Source organism: Miniopterus natalensis, chromosome 22 (genome assembly GCF_054644295.1).
Source record: "Miniopterus natalensis isolate mMinNat1 chromosome 22, mMinNat1.hap1, whole genome shotgun sequence".
Lineage (NCBI taxonomy): Eukaryota > Metazoa > Chordata > Mammalia > Chiroptera > Miniopteridae > Miniopterus > Miniopterus natalensis.
The window spans coordinates 8,644,154-8,662,413 of NC_142102.1; the positions used below are offsets into that span (position 1 = coordinate 8,644,154).

General features: G+C 45.9%; 1 protein-coding gene across 1 annotated transcript in view; it reads left to right on the forward strand.

Annotated features, from left to right (window-relative positions):
- The window catches only part of ABHD17C (abhydrolase domain containing 17C, depalmitoylase), a 29,504-nt gene extending 23,202 nt beyond the window's left edge, over window positions 1-6,302 (forward strand). Inside the window, exons 2-3 of the mRNA XM_016217958.2 lie at window positions 659-838; window positions 4,834-6,302. Of these exons, the coding sequence (XP_016073444.2) occupies window positions 659-838; window positions 4,834-5,053 (400 nt within the window). The 3' untranslated portion in view covers window positions 5,054-6,302. The remainder of the gene's footprint in view (window positions 1-658; window positions 839-4,833) is intronic.
- Window positions 6,303-18,260: the final 11,958 nt, after the last annotated feature.

The window sequence follows — 18,260 nt, forward strand, 5'->3', positions numbered from 1 at the left end:
TTTATTAAAGCTGAGGACAGTGAAACAAGGAAGGACCGCCTTCGAAGGGCTCTTAATAACAGCATTACGATTTGCCAACCATGTTATTTTTCATCCTACCCTGAGGACATGATTTTTATTGATTTTAGGGAGGGAGGGAGGGAGGGAGAAACATTGATGTGAGAAAGAAACATCAGTTGGTTGCCTCTCATACGCACCCTGACCAGGGATCGAACCTGCAGCCCAGGCATGTGCCCTGACCGGGAATTAACCGGGAACCTTTCGGTGCTCAGGACGATGCTCCAACCAGCTGAGCCACTGCGGCCGGACCACTGCTGTTTTTATATCAGAACTACACGTAGGATTATCAGAGAAGCTATCGTAAGGATAAAATAGAGAACGAGATGACTGTAAAAAACTGAAACAGAATGTATAATGCATGTATTTCGTTAATTGCCCAGAAAAAAAAAGTCACGTTCGCTATTTTTGTAACATGTTGTAGAAGACAGCATCTTGGTCACTTGTGCTGAGATACATGGTGACATCTGCTTTTGTGACGTTCACACGCACTTCAGGCTGAAGCGTACAAGTGAGATGCTGTGAGCCTCCTGAGCGTAAGCGTCTGTGGTTTTCGTCTCTTTTGTCCATCAGCTAATGGCCCGCAACCTGTTTCCTCCAGGTACGGCGTGAGTCCCGAGAACATTATTCTGTATGGGCAGAGCATCGGGACCGTCCCCACGGTGGACCTGGCCTCCAGGTACGAGTGCGCCGCCGTGATCCTGCACTCGCCCCTGATGTCCGGTCTGCGTGTGGCGTTTCCCGATACCCGGAAAACGTACTGCTTCGATGCGTTCCCCAGGTGAGCTCTCGCCCGCACCCGGGTTCAGGTGGATGCCACCATTAGCTGGGGGCCACTGATAACTATTTACCGAATGCAGCCGACCTTCACACCCGTGCTGGTGCCTTCAGGGACGTGGAGGTGAGTATGACACACACGCCAGCGGAGACTTTGTCCTCTGGGCGTGACTCATCTGTAAAAATCCACCCGATGACGTTTGAGGACCTTGCGGGGACTGAGGTCCAGGCTTAATTGCTTCAGCTGTACGTGCAGGACACAGAGCTCCCAGTTGTCGGGAAGGAACTTGTAGGTCAGTGCTCGTGCATTCGTGTTAACGTGTTGTTGAGCCCCAGACAGCCCCATGCAAAGTGTGCGGCAAGGCAACTAGCGGTGGGCCACACACTCAGATAAACACTGCAGGCATCCACAATTTGCTTTTTTTTTTTTTTTTTTTTTTTAATCTTCACCTGAAGAACATTTCCATTGATTTTTAGAGAAGGGAAGAGAAGCCCTGCCGGGCGTGGCTCAGCGGTTGAGTGTCGACCTAGGATCCAGGCGATCGGGGTTCGATTCCCGGTCAGGGCACATGCCCGGGTTGCGGGCTTGATTAGTGACTCTCTCATCATTGAGGTTTCTGTCTCTCCCTCTCCTTTCCTCTCTCTGAAATCAATAAAGATACATTTTTAAAAAAAAAAAAAAAGAGAAGGGAAGAGAAGAGAGAGAGAAAAACATCCATGTGACACAGAAACATTGATTGGTTGCCTCCCATGTGGCTCCCCAACCTGGGATGGAACCAGCAACATAGCTATGTGCCCTGACCGGGAATCGAACCGGCGACCTTTCAGTGCTCAACCAGCTGAGCCACACTGGCCAGGACATCCACAATTTTGAAACATCTCTTCACTGTTTCAGTACAGCTAAAGGGGAAGGGGAAGTGAGCTACTCCCACACAATAAGGTGCTTGGGAAACTGCCACAGGGACAGGATGGGAATGAGCTTCCTGGGAGCTTTTTGCTTCATCCCCTCTCCCAATTTTGCTGGAAGACCCCAAGCCTGCGAACAGCCTGCCACCCCCTCGGGAGCATGGGACCGAGAGCCCGGGTTCTCTGGTTCCCACTAACGGAGGAAGAACAGTGGATAACTGCCCTACACATGCAGAGCAGCAAGCACAGTGGTTTCCTGAATACCTTTGTCTGAAAACGCTACTTCTTGTTGTTTTAAAAATCTAAGTTGAGGACGTATTTTTAATAAACACTGTTTGCCCCCTAACCTGTCCCCCGGTACTTTGCTGAAGTGGGTTGAGGTGGTTACAGCAGGACTGGCTGGCTCACCGGAGCCTCTCCTAGGAAAGCCTCAGCTGAAATAATATCCAGTCTCAGGATTTTGATTGACCCGTGGAATTGTCGTCATTCTGCTGTTGCGGGGTGGGGGGTGGAGGAAGTTTGGCTACATCAGCGTCCTTTACACAGACTGTCTTGTTTCACAAGAAGAAACCTCCTGTTAACACCTTGGTTGAACTTCAGTTCTGAGCAGTTTGTACCAGGATTCAGTGAAATTCGGTGTCCTGGGAACGTTGAGCGAGCTGGTGTGGCCAGGAATGCTAAGTGGGCTGATGGTGTCTCAACGGTGGCCTGATTTGTGCTGAATTGGGAGTGAGAGGCCAGTTGGTTGAAAGGGAGATACTTAGCGTGCTTGTGGGAAACCATGCGAGGAGTTACCCTGGCAACAGAATGAACGGCTTTTTTAAATGGCTCCTAAATGAGCATATATCTCAAAATACAGCCATGACAACTCATTGCAGCTTGTTAATTAATAGTAAACTAGCAACCGGCCTTTACAGGGTAGGGTGTGTGCTACACTCCAGGCAGCCGGCTAAACATGATCTCAGTCTTCAAAACAGCCTCCAAGAGTCTGGTTACAAGACTCTTTTCACAGATTGGGAAACTGAGGCTCAGAGAGTGAAGTGTTTTTGCTTAATTAAGGTTGGTGAGTGGAGACAGCCAGAAAAGGCTATTCCAGCTGTTCAAACCCATGAAGTATTAATGTGATCGATTCCAAACCATGAACGGTCACCCTGCCTCTCCTCATTGATTTCACTCGGGAAGCGTTTTCTAACCATGTCCATTGCTGCCAAATGCACTTTATACTTGTCTCTGTGTCCTTTAAAGGAGGGTCCCTTCCCGTTTCCTTCTTTTAAACAATTTATTATTGATTTAAGATAGAGAGAGAAACATCTATTTGTTGTTCCACTTAGTTATGCATCATTGGTTGATTCCTGTATGTGCCCTGACCGGGGAACAAACCCCCAACCTTCGCATATCGGGACAGCGCTCTAACCAAATGAGCTACCCGGCCAGGTCCCTTCCCATTTCCTTTTACTAATAAAAAAAAATAAAGAAGTCCTGATCGTTCCTTGGTTTGCAATTTATTTTGTTTTACTCTCTTTACGTTTAGAATCAGACAGTGGCATTTAATTTCAGATACACCTCTGGGCTGCAGAGATTGTTCCAAATTGCTCAGCATGGGGCACAGCCCCTTCCTTGCGCCAGGAAACATCTTTTAAAGAGAATGAAATCGGACTCTCTCATTCTTAGAAGAAGAAGCCCCTTTAACATTAAGCGCAGGGGGAAAGTAAGGTTTATAAACAAGGTTCTTATTCTGTGAGGTTGATTGCTGCCACCGTGGCTCTGATCTTGGCCATGACATGGCCCTGGGCGAGGTTTTGCCATCTTCCTGGACGTCTGGGACAGTTGTTTATAGATCGGAAGAATGTGGAGGAATGTATGAGTGACGTCAGAGCTCCTCGTTATCTCCGCAGCCTTGTGGTTGTTGTTTAACTATCTCTCTGAGTTTCAGGTCCCTCCCTTGTTATACAGAGATGATCTTTCCTCTCTCACGTCCCACTGAAGATGACATGAGGTTTTGTATGCAAAGGACAAAAACCTCCTGGCTGTGGTCAGTGTTTAACCAATGGGAGCTATTTCTTTTAACAGAAAGATCCCTGCAGAGGGTACCCGTTCGCACCCCTTTGTAGCTTTGATCAAAGACAGAAAGAGAAGTCAACTATAAGAGGAACTCTGGCAGGCAGACGGGCTGGGGAGAGGGTACTGCCTTCTCTGGATTTGCTCCCGGATTAAATGACCTCCCTGGGAGCGGTCTCCTACACACCCAGCCCAGCGAGGCTTAAAGTCTTCTGAATTCCTCCTGGGGAAATGCTTTCAGGGCCTGTAGCACGTTCTTTTGAAGATCCTCAAATATTCATCCTTTGGAGGGTAGATTTGATTTTTGTAAACAGCCAGAAATCATTTGGAATCAGGTCTGGGTATTACATTAAGTTTTCGAGCTACGTCGTACAGTTTTTATCAAAAATGAGACATTAGGTTTTATGAAATGCGGTTTGTGAGGATCTTGTTAATCAATTCTGAAGGATAGCTCTCAAAGAAGAGTTCTTAGGACCTGAGGGGCCAGGGATTAAGAGCTCAGCTTTCAAAACAGACACATGTTCAGATATGCCAGTTCTAGCCTGTTTATTATTTTTAAAATCCTCTCAAAAATGCGACTATATCAGAAATATTAGTTACTGGATTGTTAGTCCAACAGCCTTTAGGAGTTCTGTTTTGAATAAATTGCTTTAACAGAAACGCAATGGGTAAATACAGTGTGCTATTCTCAATTATGCCCTGGAACAGAAAAAGACATCAGTGGTAAAACTAATGAAATCCAAATAAATAAGACCCAAGTTTAGTTAATGGTAGTGTACCAATAATGCTTGTATCTTTGGTTTTGACAAATGTACAGTGATATTGTTCAGTGTTAACCTTAGGGAAATGGGTAGGGGTGTATAGGAACTCTTTATTATCTGTGTACGTGTCCTGTAAATCCAAAATTATTCCAAAATGGAAAGTTAATTTAAAAAAAAAAAGGAATGACCGGGGGGGGGGGGTCCATAGTGTGACGTTGTTTGCGAGCATAACTAAAGAGTCCTTTTTCTCCCCCCTCCCCTTTTCTGTTCACAGCATTGACAAGATTTCTAAAGTCACCTCTCCTGTGTTGGTCATTCACGGCACCGAGGATGAAGTCATCGATTTCTCCCACGGCCTGGCCATGTACGAGCGCTGTCCCCGAGCCGTGGAGCCCCTCTGGGTGGAAGGGGCCGGGCATAACGACATAGAGCTTTACGCACAATACCTAGAAAGACTAAAACAGTTCATATCTCACGAACTTCCTAATTCCTGAAGACGACTTGACTTTTACCTCATTTACTGTGAACACAAGGGTCCTCTGTTTTGCACACGCTTTAACTGGGTGGCGGTAACAGCGCGATGACCAGGAGGAAGTGCCCGGCCTGTAGGGTGTTCTCATCAAAGAGCTGGGGACACCTCAGCCTTGTAGCTAGAGAATTTCTACTAATTCACACAACCTCTTACACTGAACTGCTGTGATTTCCAGCTTTGTGACCTTGCGGGGATTGGGAGTGAGGGCTGGAGGCGGGGACGGGTTATCGTGCTATATAAGGCTGCTCCCATCTGTGTCTCTTCCTTACACATCACTTAGGATTCATTTATGCAGGACTCTCCCCTCCCTCCCCTCTGCCACGTCCTCTGCATTCATGGGGTCATCAGCCCATTGGTGAAGCTGTGATAGAGCAACTGGAAAATAGGTGACAAAAATTCCTTTAACTTTTGTTAACATGCTGACCTTTCCCCAAAAAACACATCACTTGAAGGGTAATTTACTAGAACTACCCTGAAACAGCTTCATTCACTGGAACCATAGAAATATAACTGGAATATTCTTAAACAAAGAGAAACTGGGTGTTGTTTTTTTTTCTCTTAAGTGTAAATTTATTACTAATCAACAGAGTTTTCCTATTTTGATTGGTTGGTCTAATGAGAGCCTAGCCGACTTTTCTCCTGGCAAGTCCTCCCTATAGGCTTTTTAAAAAGTCCTGTACATATTTGCAACCACATTGTGCATAGATTCTTAATGGGTAATTGTCCTTTGTCAGGATACAACAATGAACTGCAAATTCCTTGTTTGTAATGTAAATGATTGGATACATTTTGTTAATATGTTTTTATTCCTATGTTTTGCTATTAAAAAATTTTATAATATTTCCAAGACAAAAAAAGAAAATTACCAGTTTATGCTTTGAAGAATTTATGTAATTAAAATTTCACAAAACTAATGTTTTTAGTTTAGCAGGTATTTGGGTTTTGACACTGGAGTTGCATCTTATAAGCATCAGAAATGTAAGATGCTTGTTAAAATTGCTACGCTGCTCGTATTGGTTTGGGGTTTGGGTTTGGAGGGTTTTTGGGGGGTTTTATTTCCTTTTTTTTTTTTCTTTCAAATTTAAAAGCCTTAAATGTACTGTCAGCCTCAGATCATTGTAAAGCTGGATTGCGGCCGATTGCCAGTGTGTGTACTGTCGCTTGGACGCAGCTCAGCGGTTGGTCACGGAATAAAGGATGCATGGATCAGAGCGTGGAGCTTGTGCCGTTTTTCCTCCATCTCTCCCTCAGGGAAAATAATTAAGAAAACAGTGTTTTGTAGCGTTTCAGTTGGAGAGGAAACCCTTGGAGCTCACACACTTTGCCACCTTTCTCAAGGTATAGGCTTTTGTTTGGTAAGAGAACTTAGATGACTTTTGGAAGAAGCGAAGATATAAAACATGTAGCAGGAAAGGGCATGTGGCATCCAAGTAGGATAGGCCGCGGATTCGGGCCGGGGACCAGCTCTGCCAGTGAGGGAACGCTAACACCACCTGCTAAAGTGGGAAAAGCTTCTTGAATGGATGCATGAGCTGGTAAGAAAATAAAGGCTACGCGGGGAAGGGGGGTGCTTTCCAAGTAAAGATGAGAAGGGGGGCAGGTGCTTTGAAACCAGTTTTCTCTTGGAAGGAATGTGCTGAACCAGGTTAACCTGAGCGTTGGTTTCCCATCTGTTGGAGCTCAGGGGACCACAGAGAAAACCTAGAGCTCCCTCCACGGAGGGCAAACTACAGCGGCACCTCGGTTTTCGAACATCTCTGTTGGCAAACATTTCGGTTGACAACCGCTGTAGGCCCGAAGGCAATGCTTCGGTTTTCGAACAGGCCCGTGGCCTCCGCCGAGGGCAGGACCCTGAGGCCCGGCTGTCGCTGTGGATGCCTCGGTTTTCCAACGCTTCGGAACTTGGGTGGGCTTCGGGAAAGGATCCCATTCGAAAACCGAGGGGCCACTGTAGTTGGAAACTGGGGCCTCTTTTAGGGGAAAATGATACGATCATCTTGATAGACATAGAAAAAATATTAGACGGAGTTTCCATGCCCCATTCATGATCAAAAACAACAAAACATCAAACTGGGAACAGAAGGAAACAGATGAAGCAGAGGAAACGAGCGTTGCAGTGAGTGGTTCAACTGGGAGAATTACTCCACTTTAGACGGAGAACTGGCCCGAGTGCCACTTCCCTCGCTTCTGCGCGAAGCGAGACAAGCCCCTCGCCAAGGGCGGTAGAGTGAAAAAGTGGAAAATGCATAAGAGGGGAAAGGGGAATATGTTCTAAAACCGGATTATTGTGGTTGCAAGTGTGCTCCCTCGGGACCAAGGGGAAAGCTGTCATCCAGGTTCCCCAATAAGGTCTATTTCACGTAAAGGAGGTGCCCAGATGGCACAGCCCTGCCTGCTGGGCACTGGCGCTCTGCTTGGCGCGGGCAGGCGTCAGGTGGAAAGCAGGAACCCCTTTACAACCGCTGACTCGGACTCGGACGGCTAAAATCCGCGCACCCCGCGCCGGAAGTGAGCGGTCACGGTGCCGGAAGCACCGGCGCAGCGCGGGAAGCGAGAGGTCGGTCGGCGAGTCTAACAGGTACGGAGACCGCGACAGGCCCGGTCCGCAGAGGGCCGTTGGCTTTTATTATTTATAAAATTTAGGATCTCGGTTGACTACAGGTCACGTCCCTTAAGTGTCTCTCGTCGGGGTCCACGTATCTACAGGTTATTAGATTTAATAACTTAGCCAGGTTGCTCGACACAAAACCAATGCATGAAAGTCTACCTTATTTCTCTGAATCAGTTTTAAAATTAAATACAAAAAAGAAAGATGCCGTTTCCAATAGCGTGAGAAATATTAAGCAGCTGGGAGCCTTCCAACACCACGTACAAGACACGTTCTGGAGAAAATGATAAAGTTCTTTTTTTGAAAGGCGTTCGATGTAAATTAGCGAGAACCATATACCGTGTTTATAAATAAGAAGGGTCGTTATTGTTAATATAAACCGGCAGAATTAGTACGATTTCTGGCCAACCCGCAACAGGTTTTCCTGTGGAACCGGACGAGGGAATCCTCAAATTCCCGTGGGAGGACACGGACAGCCGGGCACCTGGAGGGGGCGGGGCGGAGGGCGGGGCTTCAGCGGACGCAGGGACTCCCGGGTGCGGAAGGAGCCTCTGGACTGGAAGCCTCCGTCCTTCCAGGTTCTAGAGTCGGAAAGGGCCGCCCGGGCCCCAGGCGGGTTAAATGCCCTCCTAAGCTCTGGTCCAGCCCTGTTCTCACCGGAGCGGAGCTGTTATAATTACTGCTTGAAACCCAACGGAATCAATGTCTAGATTTGATTTATTAAAAATGTACAAGTTGCGTAGTAAAAAAAAAAAAGTCTAACCTAGTGACGGACTTGGGGGAACATTCTAAAGCATATGGCAGGTAATGTAAAAATATACTTAGTAATGAAACAATGAGGCATTCTTTCAACGAGCACAGGACACCAAGGGGACTGTTCATAATAGATTATTGTCTGTAATAATGACATGGAAATAGTAAAAAAAATATATCAGATAAGTAGAGATTTAAATAATGAAATTCCATTTTAAATGGTGAAGTTGGTATAAATATTTATTTGAAGAGATTATTGCTCATCATAATCACTTTTGGATTTAAGCAAATGATCTAGTGAATACATATGTCAAATAAGTAGCTTTAAACAATAAAATTCCATTTTAAATTGTTGGTATAAATATTTGAAGCATAATACCCATTGGTGGTAAAGCTTTGGATACATGGGCACTTTAAATGTATACTGCTGGTTTTACATACCAAACTGGTACAAACTTTGTAAAGTATACTTTGTGGCTTCTAGGAATTTCTTCCTAGAAAACACTCAAGAAGACTACAATTAGTAGGAGTGAAAACTTGGCAACAATCTAAGTTTCCAGTGATTGAGATTGTTATACTTAGGTCCATAAAATACATTACTCTGCAACCGTCATAAATATGTTGTAGAATAATATTGAGTGACACGACAAGATTTTTCAAGATAACATTGTTCTGTAAAAACAGGGGCAACCCATTATCACCTGTGATATGAGTCCCCTTTTCACCCTGCTCCTGCACACATCCAAACCTGGACCGAGAGCTGGATATGCAACAAAATGCTAACAAGTGTGTATCTCTGTGGTTGAGGCTTGTCTGGTCAATAAGTCTTTATAAAGAGAAAAGTCAAACCCACCCTTCAGGATTCACGTGAGGTGGTTATAAAACAGTATCAGTGAGATCTTTTGTTACTATACAGATGGTTCTCGATTAGCCATGGTGTGATTTGGGATTTTTCAACTTTCAGATGGTGTGAAAATGATATGCATTCATAGAAAGTGTACTTTGAATTTTGAATTTGCATCTTTTTCCCGGCTAGCAGTATGCGGTTCGATAATCTCTTGTGATGCTGGACAGCAGTATCGAGCCACGGCTCCCAGTCAGCCACATGATCATGAGGGTCAACAAAGGATACTCCACAGCAAACTCATTATGTGAGAGAATTCTGCTCACTGTGGGCTCATACGCATGTGAGGTAGGCTGGGCTAAGCTATGATGGTTGGTAGGTAAGGTGTATTAAATGCATTTTCAAGTATTTTCACCATACGACAGGTTTATCAGACATAATCCCATTATAAATAGAAGAGTATCTGTCATTTGTTCTGGAACTCCATTGGATGGCAGTATCTAACTTCCCCAGAAAATGCTGCTTTTGCTGGACAGGACAGGTCATCCTGGGTAGAGTTCATTCCCTTGTGGGTGAGGGTTACTAATCCGGTAGATGAAGTTCATATCAATATCACATTCCATACCCTGCAGATCTGATGCCACTTCCTTTCAGGCTTGCCCACCAGGATTTCCCACAGAAGGCTCAGCCCTTCCTGTAGGATTGGGCACAGGGCTTGCTTAGCTGGGTGGGTTCCAGCGCAGAGGGCCCCAGAGGTGGCCTTGGAACTAGGAGGCCTGGCCTGGCCTTGTCCCTATGCTTCCCTAGACAGAGGAAAATACATATAACATGAAATTTGCCTTTTTAACCAATTTTAGGTGTACAGTTCAGTGGCATTAAGTACATTCACACTGTTGTGCAACCATCACCACCATCCATCTCCAGAATTTTTTATTTTTTTTAAAATATATCTTTATTGATTTCAGAGAGAGGAAGGGAGAGGGAGATACAGAGATAGAAACATCAATGATGAGAGAGTCATTGATCGAGCTGCAACCTGGGCATGTACCCTGACCGGGAATCGAACCCCGATGGCCTGGATCCTAGGTCGACGCTCAACCGCTGAGCCACGCCCAGCCGGGAATCTCCAGAATTTTTTCATCTTCCCAAACTGAAACTCTGTCCCCATTAAATACTAACTCCCCTCCTCCCCCTCCATCCCAGGGCCTAGACCCACTATCTACTTTCTGTCTCTATGAACTTGACTATTCTAAATATCTCATCTAAATGGAACCATACAGTATTTGTCCTTTTGTGACTGACTTATTTCACTTAGCATAATGTCATCAAGGTTCATCCATGTTGTAACATTTAATTCCTTTTTAAAGCTGAATAACTTTCTATTGTATGGGTATCCTACATTTTGTTTATCCATCTGTGGGTAGATATTTGGGTTGTTTCTACCTTTTGGCTACTTGAATAATGCTGCTATAAATATGGGAATGCAAATATCTGGTGACTACCCTGATTTCAGTCATACCCAAAAGTGGAATTGCTGAATCACACAGTAAAGCCATTTTTTAATTTTTGGAGGAAACACCACGCTTCATCTGTGATTCTTAATGGGAGTCATGGGGGCCATGACCATGTCATACTTAGGATGTCTGTGCCTATGGGCATTTTGCTGGGGAGAAGTTCCACAGTTTCAACAAATTCTTAGAAGTGTTGGTGATTCCGACACTTTAAAAACAACTGGATAGTCTCTACAGGTTCTTTTAAAGCCAGTATTTTCGGATTCTGAGACTTGTGAGTATAGATTTTGGATTAAGGAGCTGTATTTATCCTGCTGGCAAGCCCGGTGAGGGGCATGGGTGGTGAGAACCCTGAATGAGGAGTTGAGCTCAGAAGCCTTTACAGGTCCAGGAGGGGGTGAGAGTTAGAGAGCCCTGGGCCTGGAGACAGCAGGCCTGGCTGTGAGTTTTGTGCCATGGCAACCATGTGACCTTGGGCAAATCTTTTCACTGCTCTTAACTTGTTCCTCATTTCTAAAATGGTAGTAATACCTACCACCCAGTCACGGGAGGATCAGATGCAATTCTGCAGGTAGAAATGCTTTGCAAAGGTAATAGGGGCTTGGACCCGTTCATTGAATGGACAGCCGAGGTCTGGTTTAGAACGAAACAGAAAGCATTTTGTAAACTCTAGGTGAAGACTGTCTACCCTGTGAGTGCCCTCACTATGGTGTTAATCATTACTCCGCTGCTAAATGATTTTCCTTGTGGCTGGTCCCAGCTTGTTCACACCTGTCCCTGTCTGGCTCTGGTTGGATGTGGGTGAAGGCAGGTCCAGGGGCTTCCAGACAGATAGTCTCCTGTCTGAATCCTGCCCAGGTCTCCTGTCTCTGCTTCCAGGTGCCCCTTAAATGGGCCTATGAGGGCCCAGACATCACTCCTGAACTCATCCAGAAGTTTCCAAGAGGGGACCTAGTGTGGGTCAGAATCTTAGTAATAAAAGAGACCCAGGTGAGTGGAGAGGAACTTATACAAAAGGTGCCCTTGTAAAATATTTTTTAAATGCCTAAAATTTTATCTGGAACAGTGGATAAAACATATTTTTACAGTTTAAGGGGGAAAAAGAACACCCATATTCCTAGTATTGAACCTAAGAAATAGAATATTCCCAGGACATTAGAAGCTCACATTCTCCCCCATTTTCTTCCAGTGGCATGCCTTTTCCTTCACACCCCACAGAGTAACCCCCATCCTGCATTTCCTGCTACTCTCTTTGTGGTAAGAGTGTGTGTGAGAGCTGTTGGTAGACATTTAGGGTATCTTCCAGATTTTTGCTATATGAAAGATACTTTTGTGCTTCTCATAATATGTGAGATTTCTGGTTGCTGCTTTTAACCTTGGTTACATGCTGGAATGGCCTGAGAATCGTTTAAAAATGCTGGTGTCCAGGTCTCACTCTCAGAGATTCCAATTTAACCCATGTTAGGTGTTGCCCGCCATCTGGACTTTTTATTTTTATTTTTTATTTTATATGTTTTTTTTATTGATTTTTAGAGAGAGAGGAAGGGAGAGGGATAGAGAGATAGAAACATTGATGAGAAAGAAACATCACCGATTGACTGCCTCCTACACACCCCCTACTGGGGATTGAGCCCACATCCCTGGCATATGCCCTGACTGGGATTCAAACCAGCAACCTCCTGGTTCATGGGTGGATGCTCAACCACTGAGCCACATTGGCCGGGAGCATCTGAAACTTTTAAAGCTCACCAGGGATTTCCAGTGCGCATCTAAATGCAGACTTGCGCTGTACAGAATTCTATGTTCTTAACCAGCAAGTAAGTAAATATAAATCCCACAATGCTAGAGCAGTAGTTGTCAAAGTGTGGTCCCTGGGCCAGCAACACCAGTGTCCCCTGGGAACTCCTGAGAGTACAGGGTCCTGGAGCCCATCCCAGGCCCACAAACAGCCACTCTGGAGGGGTAGTGCCCAGGAGTCTGTTTTTACCAAGCCTTCCAGGTGATGGTATGTGATTCATGCTAAAGTTTGAAAATCTCTGACCTAGATTATTTGACATTTGCATAAGAAGGGGATCCTACTGAGAATAGCTTCCTTACCTTCCGTCCCCCTTCAAGAAAAGACTCTCTTCCTACTGTGACAAGTAACCAGGAGAACAGGTTTTCAAACTGTCCCACTCCAGTGACATGCTTCTGAAGCCCAGTCAATCAGCAACAGCCTTGCTCCAGTGACCAGGCTTTCTTTGCTAAAGGTTATTTCATGCCTAAACTCTCCCCAGTACCCAAGCCCCACACTTCCTGAACTCTCGATAGGAGGTCAGCAGGTGGCTGTGGTTAGTGCCTAGGGAGCCATGAATCCAGCATTTTGCTTCCGTTGTGTAGGAGAAAATGAAGTCATTCAGTACAGAGAGATGCAATGGAGACTGAACTTTGGGAAGAGGAGACGGACCTGTCTCTGAGTGAGATTTTTGAGCAGAAACTTTGAGTTGGGAAAGGGGTCCTGCAGGTGTCTGCGGAGGGGCTGGGTTTAAAAAGGGCATTCCAGACATAGGGACAGCAGGCACCAAGGGCCTCCTGCTGGGACGTATTTGGTATGTTAAGGACACGAAAGGCAAGGGAGGCTGAGTTGAGTGAGCCAGGCGGTAAATGACTGCGGTTGAATGGCAATGGGGCCCCATCATGTCTCTGGATTTTGCTTTGAGTGGTAAGTAAATTGGAGAGTTTTGAGTAGAAAATCATGTCCTGACAACTGTTTTGGAAGGAAAAGTCTAGCCATAATTTCTTTGTAATGCCTCCTTTTTTTTCTTTTTGAAATTGTGCTGCAATACACATAGCATAAAATTTACCGTCTTGGGATTTTAAAGTGTGCAGTTCAGTAGCGTTGACTGTATTCGCATTATTGTGCAGTCTCCGGATTGGTTTTCATCCTGCAGAACTAAAACTCTATAGCCATTAAACAACAGCTCCCCGTTCCCCCTCCCCACAGTCCCTGGCAACCACCATTCCACCTTCTATTCTATGAATTTGACCACTCTAGGTACCTCATATAAGTGGAATCATACAGTACTTGTCTTTTTGTGACTGACTTATTTCACGTGGCATAATCCTCGTGTTTCACCCATGTCGTAGCAGGTGTCAGGATTTCTGTTATTTTTGAGACTGCATAATAGTCCATTGAATGCATATACCGATGTTAACCCATTCAGCTGTTGATAGACACAGGTTGCTTCTACCTTTTGACTACTGTGAATAATGCTGCTGTGGACATGAGTGTACAGATATCTCTTTAATATCTTGCTTTCAATTTCTTTGGATATGTACCCAGAAGTGGGATTGGTGGGTCATATGGTAGTTCCATTTTAAATTTTTTTAATTTTTTGAAGAATGCCAAATTATTTTACACTCTTACCCATGGGGGGCACAATGATTCCACATCCTTTCCAACACTTAATGTTATTTTTAAAAAATTTTTTAACCCTCACCCGAGTATATGTTTATTGATTTTAGAGAGATGAAGGGAGAGAGAAAGAGGGAGGGAGAGAGAGAAACATCAATGTGAGAGAGAAACATTGATTGTTTGCCTCCTGTACACTCCCTGATCAGGGATCAAACCTACAACCTTTTGGTGTATGGGCCGGCACTCCAACTAACTGAGCCACCTGATCAGGGCTAGATTATTTCTTATGTATCTATAAGTAAAATATATATCTTTTTTCTTTTCCCTTTTGGACAAATGGTAGCTTGCTATATACATTCCTTTACACTTATAATTTTTCATTTTAGTATATACATTTATCATTATCCTTTTTAAAAAAATAGCTGCATAGTATTCCGTTGCATGGATATAACATAATTAGCCCTACTACTAGGCATTTAGGCTGTTTCCATTTTTCTGTATTACAAATAGGGCTGCACTGTATAACATTGTCATTTCACACATTTTGCAAATATATCTATAGGATAAATTACTGGAAGTGGAATTAGTGAATCCAACATTATATATATTTCCATAAATCTTGGCAAACTGCCCTCAGAGGTTGTACCAATTTACACTTTTATCAGTGATGTATAAGGCAGGGATCTGTTCTCCGGCACACTGCCCCCCCCCCCCCCGCCACACACAGCCCCCAACAAAGGTGGTATCTTCAAACTTTTGGATTTTTTGCCAGTCGGATGAGTATTTCAGTATAGTATTAATTTGCATTTCTTACACCCCCATGAATTCCAGGTGTAAGTATGTTATTTTAACTATAAACGCTCATTCCTGTGCTCACTCATTCACAGTGTAAGTACCTCTTACACACCAGCTCTGTGTTGGACACAGTCAGGAGCTCCTGTAGGTGAAGGAGTGAGCTGGAGTGCCTGGGCCTCTCCTCTCCCAGATGTGCAGTTTGGGGAGAAGCATTTTTAGCTAAACATTCAACTACTTGTGAAAAACTTACATACATGTATCTATCTGTGCATCTATATAGCATGTAACTTATACACGGAACCATACTTGCCTTATATACTGACAATAACAGAAATGATCTTTGATTAGAATTTTTTTCTCTTTTCTGTATTTTCCAAGCTTTTACATTATGTTTGCAATTAGGTGATTTCTCCTTTGTTTATTATCTGAATTTGCAAGGAACATGTATAATTTTTGCATTTAGAAAAAAGAGTTTGTGACATAAAAACATCATGCATAGGTTAGCATGTATTTTAGATATATTTTAAAAAAAACACAGGAGAAGAATGTTCTTTCTCTTTGGTGATGATGAGTTTGAACAGGAAGAGATAGAAATCCATTTTCAGAGCTCCTAGTGTGGTTGGCCAGTGTTCTAGGACTTCCCGTCCCAAATTCCAGCACCGACCTCTACTCACCAGAAAAACTGAGGGACTTGTCTCCTTGGCTGAGCAATCTCATCTGCATCCAACAAAACAGGAACTGAGCAGTTTATTAGTCCTGGAAACCTGGCCCCAGTGCTGAGGCTGGGAAGTACCCTTTTTAGTAGCCAGCTTCAGGCTCAGTGTGCAAGAGTGACCCCTGTTGGTGGAATTAAAAAATGCCTATGATTGGTGAAACTCAAGATTGCTCTGCCTGAGACTGTATGTTTTTACCGAGTCTCCTGGCTCCTTACCCCAGCTGCATGCTGCTCCCTGCCTCTCTATGCCCCATGTTTCTGAGGGCTTGCCTGGTGTTTTCCTGGGAAAACCAGACCTGGAGGCTTGGAGGATGAAGCCACAGGTGTCACCAGCTATTCAAACTTAGCAGGCAGGCTGCTGTAGGGCAGGGAGCTGGCTTTGCTGGTCAGCAGGCAGAGTGTGGTGACTTTCGAGCTAAGGGACAGACTTGGATCTGGGAATGGACAGCTTGTGGGAGCCCTAAGCAGGCAGCCATTCTGCTGGACAAGGGCGTGGAGGAGGGGGCTGCACCCTACTTGAGGAAGGATGACTGGAAGGAATGCCTAGGGAGGAAGGGCAGGCTTTCTGGGTGATGTCACACCTGTAAGAGCATTTCCTCTCTACCTGGACAATCTCCGCTGGGGATTCTGACAAGACTGACCAGCTCCTGGATCTGCACATATAAGAGCAAGACCTTGGATGGAAGGAAGTTTGGGTTGTCATTTGGCCAGAGTAATGTCAGCATTCATCCATAAAGTAATTACCCGGCACACCCCGTCCATCACTGGGTGCTGAGTGGGAGTGCCGTGTGGAGCTCGGGCTGAAGAATCTCGCTTTAGACACGTGGAGCCTGTCTGTAATTCATCAGCATTGCTCTTTTCCCTGGGGCACTGGTCTAAGATAAAGAAAGCTGGATGCCAGAGGAATGTGCCAGGCATTCTGTGCTTTGAGAAAATATGACAAAGCACTTTTCAGAGCTCATCACCACACTGAAGTCCTTTGTGACTGTATCATCTCTCAGATGCCTGTAGAGCAGGCCTTTCTCCAGAGCCCTCAGGCCCTGCAGGCCTCAAACCTGCTCTCCTTTGATGGGAGAGGGGCAGCCCACGTGTGGATCTCACTGCGCCAAGTGAGGCTGGTTCAGGGGTTACCCTCTTCCACTGGGGCTCAGCATCCCCCATGTTTGTGGGTTCTGGTGTCTGGAGGCTCCTGCTAAAGAAAGGAAAGGATCCAGGAGTTCTGGTACAAGGACGGGGCACTTGGTCCAAGAAGGACTAAGAATCCTGGTAACTGATCCTCGTGAGTTTTCCAGGCAAGGCCTGGAGGGGAATGCAGCCTGTCCTGGTTGTACCTGATGATCAAAGCTCTGCCCCAGCCAAGAAGACATGGACACAGACCCCAGCAGGCAGCTTCTGTCTGACTGTGGTTTGGCCCCCCAAGCCCAGATGTAAAGCCATAGAGCTGGTGTGTGCTTCCCAGAACGTGAACCTTCCTGCAGGGTTGGTTTTCACCGGACATTGGCTGGAAGGAAGGGAGAAAGGTATATTCTAGGGGGACTCTGGTTAACCAGGTGAAGGGGCCAAGCTGTAAGATGCAAAAAAGGATGAATGGAGAACTGGTATCAAAGCCCTCATTTTACAGACGACAAATAGAGGCCAAGAGAGGGCTAGTAGGTGGCCCTGGGTCACATAGCAAGTTAGTGGCAGAGTTGAAAGGGAACTTCAGGTGCCCTGGGGACCTGTTAGGGGCTCTTGCTAGTAGTCCTGTTTCCTCTGCAAGGACTGTCTAGAGCAGTCATACCTCCTTTGGTCCTTGAGGATCTTGATCTGTCTACATATAGGAAGGATTCTAACTTACTGAGCACCTACTATGTGCTAGGTACCCTTACTATCCCAACCTCTTAAATCCATTTTTCAGTCCTGCCTGGAAGCATCATAGAACCCACTTTCCTGAGGAGGAAACTGAGGCCCAGAGAGGTTAATAAGACCCTTGTCCACAGTCACATAACTGGCATGTCTGACCCCCATTTCAATCGAAGGTCTCTGAAAGCCAACCACTTGCTTCTCGAGGGACTGCTAGGTTCCTACACCAGGGTCTCTAAGGCCACTCTTTCATGATAATTTAAAGAAAAAAATTGAGACTTAAGAGCCCTAAATCCCATCTCACGGCGATCCCCTGGCAAACGGGGCTTGCTTCTCTCTCCTCAGTGGCCTCCTTTGGGAAGCCGCCAGCGCGCGTGGGACTTCATGCCTGTGCCCGGCAACCCTCACCCTGGAGCCCCGGAGACGCGCTCTGGGCGCCGTGGCCGCTGCTCCGAGTCCCGGGTCTCCAGCGCCCTCACCCGGCGGCTGCCGCGCCTTCTCGGCCCTCCCGGCTCCGTCCGGGGCGCGGGCCCCCGCCCCACTCGGGGCGGGTTGGTGGCTGGGCTTCTGCGACCCGGGGAGGAGCCAGCGGCGCTGCTGCCAGAGCGGCAGCTATAAAGCCGCGGCGCTGGCGGGCGGCAGGGAGCGAGAGCGGAGCGCAGCGCGGGGAGGTCGAGCCCGGTCTGGCGAGCCCAGCGTCTTGGGGA